General features: G+C 38.8%; 1 protein-coding gene across 3 annotated transcripts in view; it reads left to right on the top strand.

Moving 5' to 3' along the window:
- The first annotated feature begins 392 nt into the window (after positions 1-392).
- The window catches only part of dapk1 (death-associated protein kinase 1), a 57727-nt gene continuing 41473 nt past the window's right edge, over positions 393-16646 (top strand). Inside the window, exons 1-2 of one of the 3 annotated variants that reach the window (XM_079473132.1) lie at positions 393-722; positions 1239-1399. In XM_079473132.1, coding sequence (XP_079329258.1) covers positions 1338-1399 — 62 coding nt within the window. In that variant the 5' untranslated portion in view covers positions 393-722; positions 1239-1337. Of the gene's footprint in view, positions 723-973; positions 1400-16646 lie in introns of those variants that run through there. The other 2 variants (XM_079473134.1, XM_079473133.1) reach the window with 2 other exon arrangements.

Here is a 16646-nt window from a genome sequence, read left to right as displayed (position 1 = left end):
TTGGAGCTCAGATGCATCGCGATTCATATCTATGCCAGTAGATGGAGCAAGTGTTTCATAGACAGCACGGCCCTACAAAGATATCTAATCTGATTTAAAGAATTGAAACGGCAGTGGTATATTTGCAATTATGTAAATATGTAAAATTGCTGTTTTGTTTGTGGGATAATAAACATTTATTAGTAAGAAAATGAATGGGAAAAGATAATAAAATATATGAATGAACAGGAAAAACTGATAATGCTCACCAATGTAAAGATAGATAGATTGTACATATTTAATTCAACCTAAACAATATATAAAATGCCCAGCTTTCACAATTATTTAGACCATTGCTCTTTAGCGCCCCCTCAGGTGGGTTTCATGCGGTCACCGGGAGAGAGAGAGAGAGAGAGAGAGAGAGAGAGAGAGAGAGAGAGAGAGAGAGAGAGAGAGAGAGAGAGAGAGAGAGAGAGAGAGAGAGAGAGAGAGAGAGAGAGAGAGAGAGAGAGAGAGAGAGAGAGAGAGAGAGAGAGAGAGAGAGAGAGAGAGAGAGAGAGAGAGAGAGAGAGAGAGAGAGAGAGAGAGAGAGAGAGAGAGAGACCAGCACCATCTACATTGTTTCAATGCATTTCCTGCAACACAACACTTCCATGATTCGTTTGAAGGGTATGCTGCTTTAACAGTTAACACCGCACATGACCTGCTACCTGGACGCTGACGACGACAATGAAAATATAAAGGTATGCCACTTTAATTCGCTTTTATTGAAGTAACAAACATGTTCCGGTGACATCAAGCTACACAATCAGATCGTGTGTGCGAGTGTGATGGAAATACGAGCTGGTCTCTTTAAATACATAAAAGATGCGTTAATAAAGCACCGCTACTCTAAGCGAGGTGTCGCACACCAACGCGATTCGTTTTTTCTCTTGTCGCTTGTCGTGGTGAATACTGGGGTTACGTATTATCAAGCGCAGTTCCGTACACACGCACACACATGCGTACGCACACACAGCGTTCACTTGGCAACGCCAAGCGCTGTAGACGGTCGCTCTTCCCCTCTGCTTTCGTGAACGACAAATCTGAACAAAAGCCCTGTTACCTTCAACCGTGTCGTGTTTAATAGTTTCAACCCGCGGGTCACCCTGTCTGAGCGCGCGCGCGGTTGATAAGGGTCCGACTCAAGAAGACGCGGAACATTCACGCACGACTGGGACCCGCAGCCGCTTTTTTTCAGTCTGTCTGTCTCTCTGCAGAGTGACTATGAGAGGGGCTCGCCGCAAACTGTCATTAGGTTGACAGAGATGGGCTGCTGATTTGGGAATCCCGGAGCGCAGGAAACACCAGGCAGCACCATGACTGTATTCAACCAGGAGAATGTGGAGGATTATTATGAGATTGGAGACGAGCTCGGGAGGTATGCGAAGTTTCTTACCAGATTGTGGGTGTTGTTTATGTACGATGTTGTTGTTTTCATTGGCACGGCAGTGTGTGTGGTTTGCAGACGAACTTCTTGAATACACCCAATGCTGTTTAATTAACACGAGCAAAGGTCTCTTTAGAGAGATCCCTATCTGGGATGATCCTGAATTGCATTTATTGATTTATGGGGTACATGTGGCTGGTAAGGAACCAGTGTTCTTTCTCTTCTAGAAAGCCTAACTTGACAGGTATGCTTTGACTCCATGACTATTAGATATGTATGCGATAAAAAAGACATCCAGCCACTCACTGATTCTCATACACGTCATTATCTCAGTTTAGGCATTGTGCTGGTCCATCTCTGGAAATACCGGTTGTAATATTATGTGAAACCTTATGATTGTTGGCCGGTGATGGATGTTCTTTTGAACTGGTTTTCATGAGAAGGCAGATTCTTGAAATCTCTTTGACTGCCATGCGTGTGGGCGATAAATCACCACGCACATATGGATGAGTCTGCTTCTTGTGTGGGTTGTGGGAAATTGGGTTCTTTTGTATTTAGGGGAACGGATAAGAGTCTATATGGTAGAGTCGGTTGTAGGATGCAACAAACAGAAAATGTTGCGCTAATGCAATGTTCCCCCTGACCATTATCAACAGACAAGCAGTATCGCTTTACATTTTAAGAATGGTGTCTGTACATTTTTATTGGTTGTTTGTAAATTATTGTCTGCATAGTCGTGAGAATTGATTAAATGCTGCAGTCTGAGCATGTTATCATTGATCACAATTTACATTTCACAATTATAACCTTTCATTATGTTGTAATCTTGATTGAAGACATGCCTACGACATTTGTGTGATGTGTCCTTTACATATTCAAAAATATTTGAATAGATATAACATTTACATATTATGGTTTCACCATGACAACTTTATGAATAGTCATTAGCTGTGCCCATGGGGTGTGCAGAAGGTACCGATTTCACTATATTGACACCGGGAAATGGATGAATTGCATCTTGAAGCTATTTGTGTACACAATGGGACCACCAAGCATTGAAACACACTGACACATTTTAAGGACCCATCCCTATGTTATTCTGCATTACTGAAAAAGCCCTCAAAATAGAAGGAGCACTGGTCTGTTGGTTGTTCGATCCGTGATGGGCAAACACTGCACGTATTAAACATTACATAAAGAAGCATGCAAGGTTACACTACTAGAGTTGTAAAAATGATTACTTTGTTTTATAAACATAAATAAATAAACACCCATTCCTGCACCAAACTCACGCTATTGAGTCAATGTTGCTGTGCATGGCGCTCAAACAAACAGAACAGTGTTTTGACAACACCACAGGATTTTTGTTTTCCAGGAAATCAAGTTGCTTACTTGCTCATTATTAACCTCACGAAAGAAGTAGACCTGCTGATATGCTTGGCGATGTCGAAGCATGTGCTCTACACAAGAAACAGCTGACACGAATATCTGTACAAGTATCTTGTGCAGTACTTGCTTGCCGTTGTTCCCATCACTCTTTAACATTTCACAATTCGTACTTAACATTCATTATACATCACCGACCTTCCTTTACAGACTGTCTTGTTGGGCCTTTAAAGTCTTCCTGTTGGGCCTTTAAAGTCTGTCTGTTTCTTTAGGAATAAATTATTTGACCCACTCTCGAAAGACAAGCATCACATTTAGCGCTAATGCTCGATCTTAAGTGAAGATGAATACTCAACCAATCAGCTAACCATCTCATTTTACAACTTACTAAGTTTCTCTATTACATTATGTCTGTTAGATTGACTATACGTTCTGCTGTCCCAGTCTAGGCCTCTACTAATTTGTCTCTCTCTGTGTCTATCTGCTGGCTGCGTGTGTGAAAGGCGAGGAGCCATTTTTTTAACTTAAGAGGCAGTGCTTCACCACACAAACCGTGTAGTTTTCAAGAGCGTGCTCCAGAGAACTTATTACTCAGGCTGCGATGCTAATGAGGTTCATGTTACAAAAAAACTGAGATCTAAGCAGTTTTGAGGAGGGACACTTTAACAATTGACCCTTCGCAAAACCCCGCCCCCCTTCGTTCCTGTTGCTATGTCCGACAAGCATTTGGGATCAGCCATGTGCTCCCAGTGTAAATGTTTGCACTCCCTTGGGAAAAAGTGAAGAATTTCTGGAAAAATGACACGCTGGTTTCAGACAGAAAGGCAATATGCATTCGCGGGATACATTTAGGATTTGAAAGAAACGGGAACAATTATTATACCAATATTAGCGTCCAGCCATCAGACGATAACGTTACGCAGTAGGCGACTACTGTCACACAAATGGATATATAGTTAACCAAAATGTGGCGTATTACGTGTTTATATTCACTCTCCGAAATTTGTAGTAATGCCAGTTTTAGAGAGAGAGTAACTTCAGGCACAGTTTTGGTCGGCCCTCAGGCTTCTTTGTGAAAACGAAAGTAAACTTTTAAACATTAGTTAAATACAGAAAGAAATAACAGACCATCAGTGTCTTAATCTTTATTTCTGTTAAAAACAACAGCTATTTCATACATAATACACACACAGCTGTTGCTTTACGGCTTCAATGGTGAAAATGTCACTGCAAATGCTGCTGGCTGAAGGTGCGCTCATCACATCACAGGGATGGAAAGCATATCTTGCCAGCTTTCTGATACATGTAATAAGTAAGTAAAATATCAATAAGGATTATATCCCGCCTTAAAAACACCACTTCCAGAACATAAATGATTCCATCGTGTCTCCAATCTGTATTGGTATAGTTGGAATTGGAACTCCATGTTATAATTTGTCAGTTTGTGAAGGGTTCATTGCCACACCCTCTTGTAATGATATGCAGAATATGCATGTTGTTTGTCGTTGGCCTATATTTGTGCCCCAGTGGAAAAGGTGCTGTGGCGTGACCAGGGTCAGATTAACTTTTGGGAGCCGTTTGTTTTTTTTTCAGTTCAAGAAAGAAGCTTTAAAATCTCCAAATGTGTAAACCACCGAATCTTAACAGCTGTAATTTCATGGCGTTTTCTTATTTGTATGAAGAAATTGTACTTTGCGTTAAGACTGCATGTTTTTAATATGCATTATAATAATTTATATAGATTTTTGATTTAAACTTTTCAATTGAAGTGGATTGTTGCAAATCCCTTAATCAATCTTTAATGCATATTCGCACCATCTAACTAGAGTACCTCATACCTCACTGAAGACCCAAACAAACATGTCCCTTGTGAGAATCAGATTTGTTTTTAACAGATTTGGTCTTAATTTCCCACCCTGAGTAAAGCTTGGACCCCTATTATCATTCTGAAGATTGTATTATTAGTTAGGCGGTTGTAATCCTATTCGCAGAGGTCTAGTTCTTCACTGTCGCTGCTCGCCCATTTGTGTTTGCAGTGACTGAAGTTTGGGTGTCGTGAAGCCTTATGAGATCTGTGGTGGTAAAAGAGAGAGAATGTGCTTGAGATCATAGGTTTTGTGAGTGAGGGAGCCAAGAGGGTTCCGGTGCACCGGCAAGACAGTCCTGCTGCGAAGGAAAAGCCTTGACCACTGAAGCAAGAGATTGGGTTTTCCCCCATTCTGTCATTTTATGTTTGCTACATTGAATGCAGCATTTGAGAATACAGAAAAAATCTTTTCGCTCAACTATCCCCTAACCACCAGTCAGCCTGGGCTTCCTGGATTGTACAAAGGTTAAGCCGACCACATTTGACCACAGCATGTTAATCAGTGTCAGTAGAGAAGAATTGTTAGTCACTCGGTACTCGCCGATACCGATGCCTGTACCTTTTCACAATTTTCACAAAGTACATTTTTCAAAACAATAGGTAATGGTCTTTGGTATCGATGCATGTACAATACGAGTACGTGAGTACAGTATCTGTGCATCACTAATACTAAGGTTTTTACCTTAATCAGAATATTTTGCTTGTCTACAGATGCAGTATACGACCCACTCTGCAATAAATACTCCACATTGTTGTCATCCACACGGGAGACCCCTTGCAGAGTCCAGGATTTGTTGCACACTCAACACTTCCTCATTCATGAGGGTCTGGTTTAATGATGCAGTCACCTTAATACTAATTGTGTGCATCAGCCATTATGGGATTATTTAAAGTCAAGTATTACAGTATGTATATAAATAAGAGGAATCCCTCTCCAGTAAGCTGCAGCATGCCACGGATAACTGAATCACGATTTTCAATACAAGATAAGATACTATGACTGATAGTCCCCATCTTGTAGTGAGGTGGCTTGCCCAAAAGCTGTGATACAGCATTTCCTGTGGCAGATTTGTGAATATTCAGCTATAAATTTGTGTGAACACGTTATGAATTCTTCTCACACGTTCTGGGAGTGCTATAGCACCGTTAATGCTGTTGCTAAGCTACAGGCGAAGTGATGTCGTGGAAGGAATTCAGACTCCGTGCTGGATATCAAGTGCTTTTCTTTATATCTTGTACGTCATTGTTAATGCCTTGTTGAGCATTGTTGTTCGTTCCTCTGCTTCCTTTTATGCCCTTTTTACTTTACACAAAGTACTTGACCCTGTTTAATATGTGTATGTATATATTTCGTCACAGTTCTTTCGTACTACTGCTTGAAGGAGTGCAGAAAAAGTTAATTCTGGTTAATCACCTTTATGTAGCCATTCCAAAAAGCTTTCTTATTTTCTTCATAATTGAAGAATTATGAAGGGGGGTGTGTGAGATACTGTGTTATGAGTAGCTCTTAATACGTCAAAAGCTACAGAGTTTGCCTTTCGACACGTGTTATTGTTTTGACTGTAAGCAGGACTCGTCGAAACCAGGTGAATGTCAGTTTCTGTCTACATTAGGGCATTTGGAAGATAAGGCCCACAGCAGACTTCAGGTCTCCTCCCCAGGGTTGCTATGGGAACCGCCCATTTATCCCGTTCTTTCCTGGCGTAGCTATCAGTTAAGCTTGGTCATCTGTGTGGGGCGTCCTCCATTAGCAACGCTTCAGTAAATGAGTTCTGATTGACTGAATGTGAGACGCAGAGAGAAAAAGTCCTTCATGCTAAACGATTAAAGTGAATAAATCTAACTACGCTGAATTTCTGATTGGTTACACTGTTTTGATTGAATTACAAATGAGTCCTTGTGTTTTAGCTGAATTTGACTGAAGGTTAGTAACGGTTACGTCCGGCCGAGTCATACGCTTTTGCTCCCAGTGCACCTTCACACAGTGTGTTCTTTGTTTTGAACTTTAAATCCTCTAGAAAAGGCAATCCTCTAGAAAAACTACATTCCATTGACATGTCAAATACCAATCTAAGAGAAATGGCGTAATTGCAAAAATAAAGATGCTTTCCTTGGGCTTTCCCCTAGATCGGTTCATTGGTTATGTCAACATTGTTATGTTGGCCTCATGTTGCCTTAAGTGCACCTTTAAACGGTTCTTTGTATTATTTTAATTTTTAAGTTATATTTTAGGGGCATGTTTGTGCCTATTGTGGATCGTACCGTACGTAAGGACATGAAAGTAAAGGGAGGAGATAGGACCTCAAGCAGAGATTTGTCGCATGCACATAGGCGGAGCACTACCCACTTGGCCAACATGGTTTAAGATGTCCCTACCTGACACGTTTTACTGAAAGAGATTGATGGGAAATCACACAGTTTTGTAAAAACCAATATGGGGTAAAGGAAGCAGCACATGCAAATAGGAAATGCTCTTTGCCACTCTGCCTTGTGATTTGATTGGACATGTGACATAGGATGGGTTCTTAAGGGCATGTGATTGAAGTTAGCAATATTAATACCACTTACAATGATCTTATTTGTACTGTTTTGTAACACTTGAATTGTAACAATTTATCCCGACTCATTCTTGTAAAGAGACGTTAAAGTAACAAAATTGTGTTTGCATTGAGAAATCCTTTAAAAAGGGGGGAACGTTTCTAATAATGCATACTTACCCGTATGAAACTTTCCACAGATTAAAAGGTTGTAGATATATATGCCCGAAGATACACAGAGGTCGGAGATTCATATGAAGTTGTTTTCCCTTGTGACTGAATCGGACAGTTTCACTTCCTTAGAGGATCTTTGTTTCGGTAAACATACGATCCATCAGTTTAGCTTTTAGTGTATCTACAGTGGCCATGACGTGCATTCAGTTGATAGAAACTGTATTTTTGTGCTGCACAGCTACTCCTAATATGTCTTAAATAAGTGTTTTAACTCAAACTGTTTCTGGGTCTTTTGCTTATGAATTCAAGCCAACTTTATTAATCTTAGTACATATTCATTTCAGCATTTACTAAAACATAATGCACGCATAATGCATGTAGAATAAGTGGAAGGAACCTGACACATGCTCGACTAAATGTTACATAGTAAGATTGCTTCCGATAATTCTACAAACTCCCAATATTCTGGTCTCAAACATCAGTGTGTGTCAGCTTTACTCTAACTGCGGCTCTGTTTCCTTGGTTACTCCTGTGTGGCACTACAGCAGAGATATTGCATAACGTGTGCAGTTTGGGTGCTGAAGATTAGTGGGCTCTGTTCTCTCTGAACTGTCCACCCACATTAATTTTTCACTAATGAACCAGTATGACTGACAAACACAAATGATCATTCAAAATTATGCACATCTAAACGTTCCAATTTCTCGTGCTAAGATATGTGTGTGCCACGCCCACTATTGCCATTAGGCATGTTCATATTCTTTAGAATATATTTGTTGAAATTGGGGTCAAAGTGTACTAAAAAGCGAAATGGGTGATTTGGTAAGGTGCAAACTTAAGCTGATGACGTATGGTGTCACTGCGTGAACAAGGTGCGCAGTGGGATGCATTATACATTGACTGAAAATGTATTTGAAAATAAAAAACATTTCTAGGAAAATGCACAACCCTCTGTGCTTCATATAATGGAGGTGAATGGTTGTCATCGCTTCAAGAGCACATACACATCCAATACAAACGCAATTCCCGCGGCTCCTGTTGACATATTAACGTCTTGTGAAGTCAGTCGATCGTTATTTGTTATACACTGAACCTCATTTATAAAATTATACAATATTTATCAAATATTCCTACAGCTTATGCTGAACATATCCTGATCGTACTTCCCGCCGCGTAAATGAAGTATGCACAATCTCAAAGTGAACAGACACCAGTTTGTTTACAACGTAGAGGGATGACGCTTGTGCAGATCTTAAAAGACGCCATTTATATGACAGGAAGTGCGATCAGTATGTTTGGCGTAAGCTGTAGAAAACTGCTCCTAATTTTATAAATGTTTAGTACGTTCAGTTTATTGCAACTAACGATCGTTTCGGTTCAAAAGAAGTTAATATGTACGGAAAAATCAAGCCTCAGGTTCACGCTCAGACGAGGGATAACGAAAGTTAGACATTAACGTTAATAGCGCACTCAATATGGATATTTCTCTTAAACAAACGCATGGATTTGCTTCAGAAGACCTTTGTTAAGACCACAGAGCCGTGTCGAGCAGTTCTTTGATGGATGGATGGATGGATGGATGGATGCACTTTTTGGAGCTTCAAAAAATTGCCACCCATTCACTTCCATTCTACCGCTTGGATGAAAATGATTTCTGCTATTATAACTCCGATTAAGGATTTAACTATTACCGGTTTTATAAGCCACAATAAAAACGTCCAACGGTTAGTAATATCTTGTAATATTTTAGTCAACCGAACCAACTTATCGTTTCTTGCGGTAAATACTGTCAACAGCAACAGCTTACAGCTATCAGAGATTTATACACATCCATCCTCATCTACTCCCGTTTATTTGTGATCAAAGGGCATTTTAGTCCAAAAATTTGCACATTGGGGGAAAAATACTGTATTGTGAAACATGTTTACTTCATATTTCTTTAGAAAGATTTCCAAGCTCCTTTCACTCTCTCGGTTTCTTTGGCGAACACTATTTTGACTGCAGGGGTCTCCTGGGTCCTAAAGTACACCCGATTACACTCACGACACATGCAGACAGATGATTTTATAATTTGTGTTGCGTTTAAATGAATGTCTGATTTACTAATAATTTGATGTTTATTAAAACCAAAAAAAGTGCTTTTAACAAGTAACATCAATATAAAACTTTTTGGATATTTCCGGCACATGTTAACAAAATCATGGTAATACTGATAATCGTTATCATTGTTTTCACTATAACCATGATGTGAAATGTTCATACCGTCACATCTCTAACTCCGGCTGCTTTATTCTTCAAGAAGAAAGTCATATTCAGTCAGGATGCCTTGACGGTGAGTAAAACATGGGGAACCATTTTTGCCTCTGAAATACCAAATCTGTTATCCTAATCTAAAATTGGGATCAAAATAGTGAATCGACATCAGTCAAAGTGATTTTTTAAATGTCAACTATTGATGTTAAGTGGATTGCTGGAAAACTGGAAGGATGCCCAGAGCTCACACTTTTTACACTGTTTTAAAATCCCTTTATTGATTTAACAATGAGCATTCATTTTTGTATAGCGGAACTGTTTGCATGCATGATGTCAGCATTTCTCTGTCTTTCACATTGCAATTTCTACTGTTTTAACATGTCTGAGTGGCTGTAATGTTGCTGATTAAGCATGCGTGTTAAAAGAGATGGCTAAAATAAAGTTGGTTGCCACCATGTGACGTGAAAGTGACCTATTTGTCAGTTATGGTGACCATCTGCATTTAACCCATCCAGTGAGTAGTGATCACACGCACTGGAAGTCGTGAACACAGACACCCGTAGCAGTGGGCAGCTATCACTGCAGCACCCGGGAGGCAAACAGGGGTTAGGTACCCTGCAAAAAAACACGTCAGTCACTACCTGCAGGCCCTGAGAATTGACTCTCTAACCCCTAGGCCAGAACTGCCCCTGTTGACATATCACTATCATGAACAGCTGTGGTTCATCTCTTTTTTGTTTAATGTCTGAAGATATATCCGTAGCTAAGTCTTTTGCAAAAATACATTGGATTGGATAGGACTCGAATGCATATGTACTCATAAACAATACTGGTTTGTATTGTGAAAATGCAGAGATACTGAACTAAGGTCAGTTAATGCTCAAATGCACTCTCTGGTGACTGGTCCAATTATGAAACATTGTCCACACCACTGAGTGCTTTTGAACCCACCAATGCAATTTGCACAGACGACGCTCTCATGTATCACGAAGCGTAGCGTTTTAGTCAAAAACAGCCAGGGGGACGCATAATTTATAGACTGGATTTGGCCCACAAGCTTAGTGTCATGTATTGGATTATCAAGTTGTTATCATAGGGCTAGTTGCATTTTCATTAAATTCTTTATTTAACCAGGTCAAAAAACTCATTGAGATTAAAATCTCCTTTACAAGAGTGACCTAGCCAAGGCTTCAGCTACATATAACAAATGTACAATTTACAGCAAAACAGAATGCACAATCATAATTCAAGACGACAAATTATCAAGGGAGAAAACACATCATTTGTTAAAGTGACTTCCAGACAATACTTGTTTAATAAACGATATTTATACAGTTGAATATGTATACAAAACGTGTTAATAGTAATGGTTTATTAAGCCATTTATCTTATATTCTGAAACCCTGTTAAACTTAGAAAGGCTTTGTGACTGAGAAAATGTGTTGTAGGCTCTGGTACTAATGCGAAGTCCTAGTGGCCTATTTTAATATTTAATAAAACCACTGACATCAAAATGTAACAAACTGAATTTAATTTATCATGGGCAGAAATATTTGGCCTTTCCATGCCATTCATATTAGAACGGATTCAACCATCGAAACTGATTAAATCGATTAAAACCTGATTCATTATGAAATGCTATAAAAAACAGGGGATTTTTATCTGCTTGCTTTTCAGGTGGTTGACAGAACGTATGTTTCGACACACGCTTTCTTTCTGCTGGTGGGAGTGTGCTGCTTACCTGTGTATGTGCGCATCGGGCTGAACTTGATACGGAGAGCAGAGGAGAATTAGAAACGTAGAATAAGAATTGACATGCCTCCATTTAAATAAGATAAATACCATAATGCTATTTAGTTTGTTTAATAAAACAACAAGCTATAGACATGTTCTGTAGGAAAGAGAACCTTAAATGCTCTTCTCTTCTTTTGTGATATGCCGCTATATAGAAAATAAAATGTACTTGACCTTTAGGGGGGCGAGGGTTGACGTTGGCGGGGTGGGGCGGGGCACACCCCTAATGTAATGGTAGGAGAAACACTGTGTACAATATCAAATGCTGATTGTATGTTTTTGATACTGGCAGCCTCTTATGACTTCATGCAGTCACTTCTTTGTAACTTTCATGCTGTTTTACCCCAGTATTCATATTCACCCTCCATCTATCCCCTGTAAAGCATTTGAAATGAATGAAGCCCCAACAAACCAGCATTGCTATAATTATCTAGGAAGTTTATTGCAGTTTCCTATAGGCCTAGTAAATACTATAGTATGTTACAGTATTTTTACATGGACAAATATATTATTATTGTAGAGTAAAAAATGTACAACTCAGAACAAAAATAAAATGGGTAAACAAAAAATTATATGACCCTAATTTATCCATTTGTATATAACATTAATGTCCTTTTTCTTTGACCAGTCTATTTATGTGATGTCCTTTGGTTTTTAAAGATGATAACAGATGTTTTCTTGTGCTACATGTACAACCGTTCGGCCAGTGCTAAAAAACGTTAAACCTCTCACCAGTTCTATGTGCAAAAAAGTTAATGCACAGCCCTGTACTTCAATTCAGATCGTGAATCGAGATTCTTCGTTATGAAGATGGTTATATGCTTTTTTTGGGAAGATCGCCGAGCTCTAGGTCCCACCATCTAAAGCAAAGCAAGTTAGACTCCCTCCTTCCAGTCTCCTCAGACAGAGATTAAAGTAGATTTTTGGCAGCAACTGCTTCCAAGAAGCCTGGATGAGAGACAAGAGGAAGTTAGAGGAGGGCGAACTAAAATAGCGCCATTTCAGGTTTCCCTTGCTCAAAAGTTCAAAAGTGCAAGACGTTTGGTGGGAGAAATAATACGGTAACCCCTGCTGGCGTTATGCTTTCAGAATTGGAAATTGTTTATGAATCACACCGGCTTGGATAATTAACCGTTTTTATCGCAGGGCTCCTCGGTTGTAATATGGGGGTTGTTGAAAGCAATCTGGGGGCTGGTGTTGTGTTAACCAGTCGGGCACCCTGACGGACAGCCAATGGCAGGTCTGCACAAAAGCTGCTTTGTCATAAAACTCGCAGAGGTCAAAATCCAGGCAACATGATTATACAAAGTAGTTATTATTAGATGAAGGCTGAGGCCAATCTGAAATCTACACTATTGTTAATGTTGTAAGTCTTTGTCTCTCTATCCATTTTCACCCAAAAATAACTGAATCTCACTATTTATATCTAGTTACATTTGTAGGTGTTTGAAGAATAAACACTTGGTAACACCGACAATTAACACTCTCCAAAATGTATATTGCAGTTATTCATTTTGAATGGTGTATTTCATAAGCGTGTACTGTTTTTTTACGTCCCAGCTGAGTTCCATCTCTTAGTTTGGTTTTTCCCTAACACTTGTGGATGGGTGCCTTTGAGACCACTTTCATCTCTCTGCTGCTATTCTAAGCTTTTATGACACTAGTGTTGCACCAGGTGACAATGCATCCCATTTCCACAGTGTAAACATACTGTACAACCCAGATGAGAGCAAACACCTTCCCTGAGCCACCTGACAATCTCTCCTTGAAATGGGGAGTTTTCTTCCAAGCTCTGCAGTCTTTGGAAGGATCTTAGTATACAAACGGAGGTCTGATTTCAATATTTCGTCTTTAGTTAACATGACAGGGTTTTTTCTGCTTCCTGGCTTTTTCAATTTCCCGCTCAAATGAGCAAGCTAGCGTGCAAAATTGCTAAATGTCTACACTCTCTCTCTTCCAAAGTGTTGACAGCTGTCTCATTTGACTGTCCTTAGCCATAATCTGTAGTTGTTGAATATCAAATGCCTTTTATGCATTTTTAGCTATCACTCCCAATGTGCAATAGCATGATTGAAATATGAAGCTGATTGTATTATTTATTCATTATAACAAAGAGGAACTATTCATTTTTTCAAGTGAAAAAAGGTTAGGTCTAGTGTTTTTTTTTTTTGAGACACCAGGGAGACTAAATGAGAGGCTTGAAGATCGTTGCTCGTGGCCCAGTGATTTTCTCTGGGTTTATGAGGTTTTGATGAGCCCACCAGACTCATTTTGATTGGGATTACAGCAGGATTGAGGCCAAAGATTAGAAGAATGGTTATCTTCAGCTCCTCCAACTGCTTAAACCTTCTGTTGCTTCTCTAAGTCTAAAAGCATGAGGATGACCTTTGAGGTGTCTCTAAGTAAAAACCCATGGGCTGATCTTAGATCAGTGTTAGACCCTATCCACACTAATCTTTAAATTAAAACACATATTTTTCTCTCCCTTTCGTCCACACTGAGACGGCGCTTTTTTAAACTGAGCTTTTTTAAAACGCACTCGAAAGTGGATACATTTGAAAACACTATTTCGCGTTGTAGTGTGGATGAGAAAAACGGAGGGGTTTAAAAACAGCTACATGTTTTTAAGTCATGTGAGGCAGTTGTTTCAGCCTGTTTGATAACATTCATGTAAATTCATGCATATTATAGATTGCATTTTAGGCGATGGAATATTTAACTACTCGCAGTTACTGTATTGTATGGCAGCGGAGCACAAGTTTAGTTTCAGTTCCACTTTTGCAGCTTTACGTGTTATCCGTAGCAACATCTTGAAGTTAACAATTTTAAAAACACCTTGTCTATGCTCCAGATTGCTGCGAAATAATTAATCTGAAATTAATCTGTTAAATAAACGCCTGACAGAAATTGCACATGCTGACGTGTTTTAGGTTTTACTCATGCGCAGTACATGGATGCAAGCATTTTGAGACGTTTCATCATGGGCAGCGTTTGGGAAAAGCTATTGTGGACGAGGAGCGTTTTGAAAACTGGAACATCATTGACTACCATAATAGTAAAAATTACAATGGTACACTGTAAAAAAAAACAGTTACACTTGTTTCAACTAATTATTATAATTTATTATAATGTGTTTTACAAGTCACGTTTGATACATTTCAGTAAATAGGCTTTAAAGTAAGCGTCAGAATAAGCATTCCTAGCATGACTTCATGCCATCACTTCAGAAACACAAAAAATATATAATAAAATATAACACAGCATGCCAAAATTTAACCTAGAAACACACTGCAATACAACTTTTAGAATTACATGTTTTATTAAGCAAAAGGTGAAAGACTACATACCTTCGACCTGTTTGAGCTCCTTCCCTCGATATAGTAGCTACTTCTCACTTCTAAACACAACAAAAAGCAAAACATTGAATACATTGTACGTTTTTGTCTATAAATTTATTACAAAAAATTATATTTATTTAATGCCAGCTACCTCAGGTTAAGCTTGCTTCTGCTGCCTGCAACCCACAAAGTCACTCAGGCAGGCATGTCGCATTGAATAAACGGTCAGTAATTCAGATCTTTCTGCGTATGGAATCATGGAATCTATTAAAAAAATTATGCATTTATTTCCAAAATTTGGACATCGTATATTCAGGTTAAGTTTGTAAAATCTTAAAAATAATGGTTATATTAAATGGTTTTGGGAACCAATTCTCTTTCGCTTCCGTAATACTGTATTATCATATTTTGGCTGGATTTGGGTTTATAAGTCTGTTCAACTTTAGCCACTCTGAATGTTGACTGAATTAGAAGTTAAGTGTTCATATATTTTTGTTTAATATAACTCGTTGTCTCAACTAAGTCAACCAAGAATATTAGTTCAACTGAGATAACGTTTTATACATTTATTTACAGTGTAGTCCAAAATTCCCCAGAACTGTTTGCTTTCCTACATTCTTCAAAATATCTTCTTTAGTGTAAGACAGAACAAAAACATTTATACAATATTTTTTGTATACTATGGTAGTCAACAGTGCCCCAGAACTGAAAATTACTAACATTCTTCCAAATATGTCTTGGACAAGTGTCATTTCTAATATTCAAGTATAACAGCACTGGGATGCTTTGAAAACGATTGGTGGCTGTCAGTATACTCATCTGTTTGTGTGGCATTCCAGGAAGGTTGGCAGGCTGTGCTAGCAACAAACAATGTCTTGCTTTGGCTTCATTATGAAACTTTTTATTAGTGGCGCTTTAAGAGGCAAAACAACTGTCCATACTGAATCTAACATCTAAATCAATTCTCTATTGTTTACCAACGATGAATAAAAGCAGCATCACACCTGCAATGTTGATGATGTAAATATCTGCACAGTTGAATCATAGCTGTTGCTTTTGTGAATGAAAATTCCTGATTTACCCTCCTGTTTTTTCAAACCTGTATGACATTCTTTTTTTCTGCAGATCACAAAAGAAGATATTTTGAAGAACACTTGTAAACAAACAACATTGCCCCTCCTTGATTTCCATTGTATGGGCACAAAAGCACATATTTAAATAAATCTTCTTTTGTGTTGTACAGAAGAAAGAGTCTAATTCAGGTTTTGGGTAAATAATGAGCGATAATGTTTTGGGGGGGCAACTATCTCTTTAAACAATACATCTGTGTCTGAATTCGCCCCCTATCTCCTAAATTTGGCACTATATCGGGTATCTGCCATTTTGTGGTGTTGTCCGAATTCGGAGTAAACAACTCATTCCCTACATTTGAATCATTTTTACCCACAATGCATTCTGATTTTGTGTGTACATCCGATGTACACTCGCTTACTCACATTTCCCACGATACAACGCGAATCAACCGTCTGATTAGAATTAGCTGGAGGAAAGTCACCGAAAATGCCATGAATTTACATTTATACACTTGTGTGTGGTCTTGTTGACAGTTATTTTCTACTTTTTGAGAATATTCAGATTAAATGAATGTTATATATAGCATTACGTCAGCGTCCGCAATTTTCCCTCATTTTCCTTCACTTCTTCCCCATATAGTCGACTATTTAGCAATAGCTATATAGGGAAGGGAATAATGAATGAGTGAACAAGTGTGCGAATTCAGACACAGCATTAGTCTTCAATAGACGAGACATCTGTGTGCTCCTCTGTGAGTGTAGAAATGCTGCATAATGACTGTGCAGGACAACAAAAGGTGCTCGGAATCCTAATAG

The sequence above is a fragment of the Barbatula barbatula genome (assembly GCF_947034865.1).
Source record: "Barbatula barbatula genome assembly, chromosome: 2".
Lineage (NCBI taxonomy): Eukaryota > Metazoa > Chordata > Actinopteri > Cypriniformes > Nemacheilidae > Barbatula > Barbatula barbatula.
Note: the sequence above shows the minus strand (reverse complement) of the source record. Positions and strands in the feature narration are given on the sequence as shown.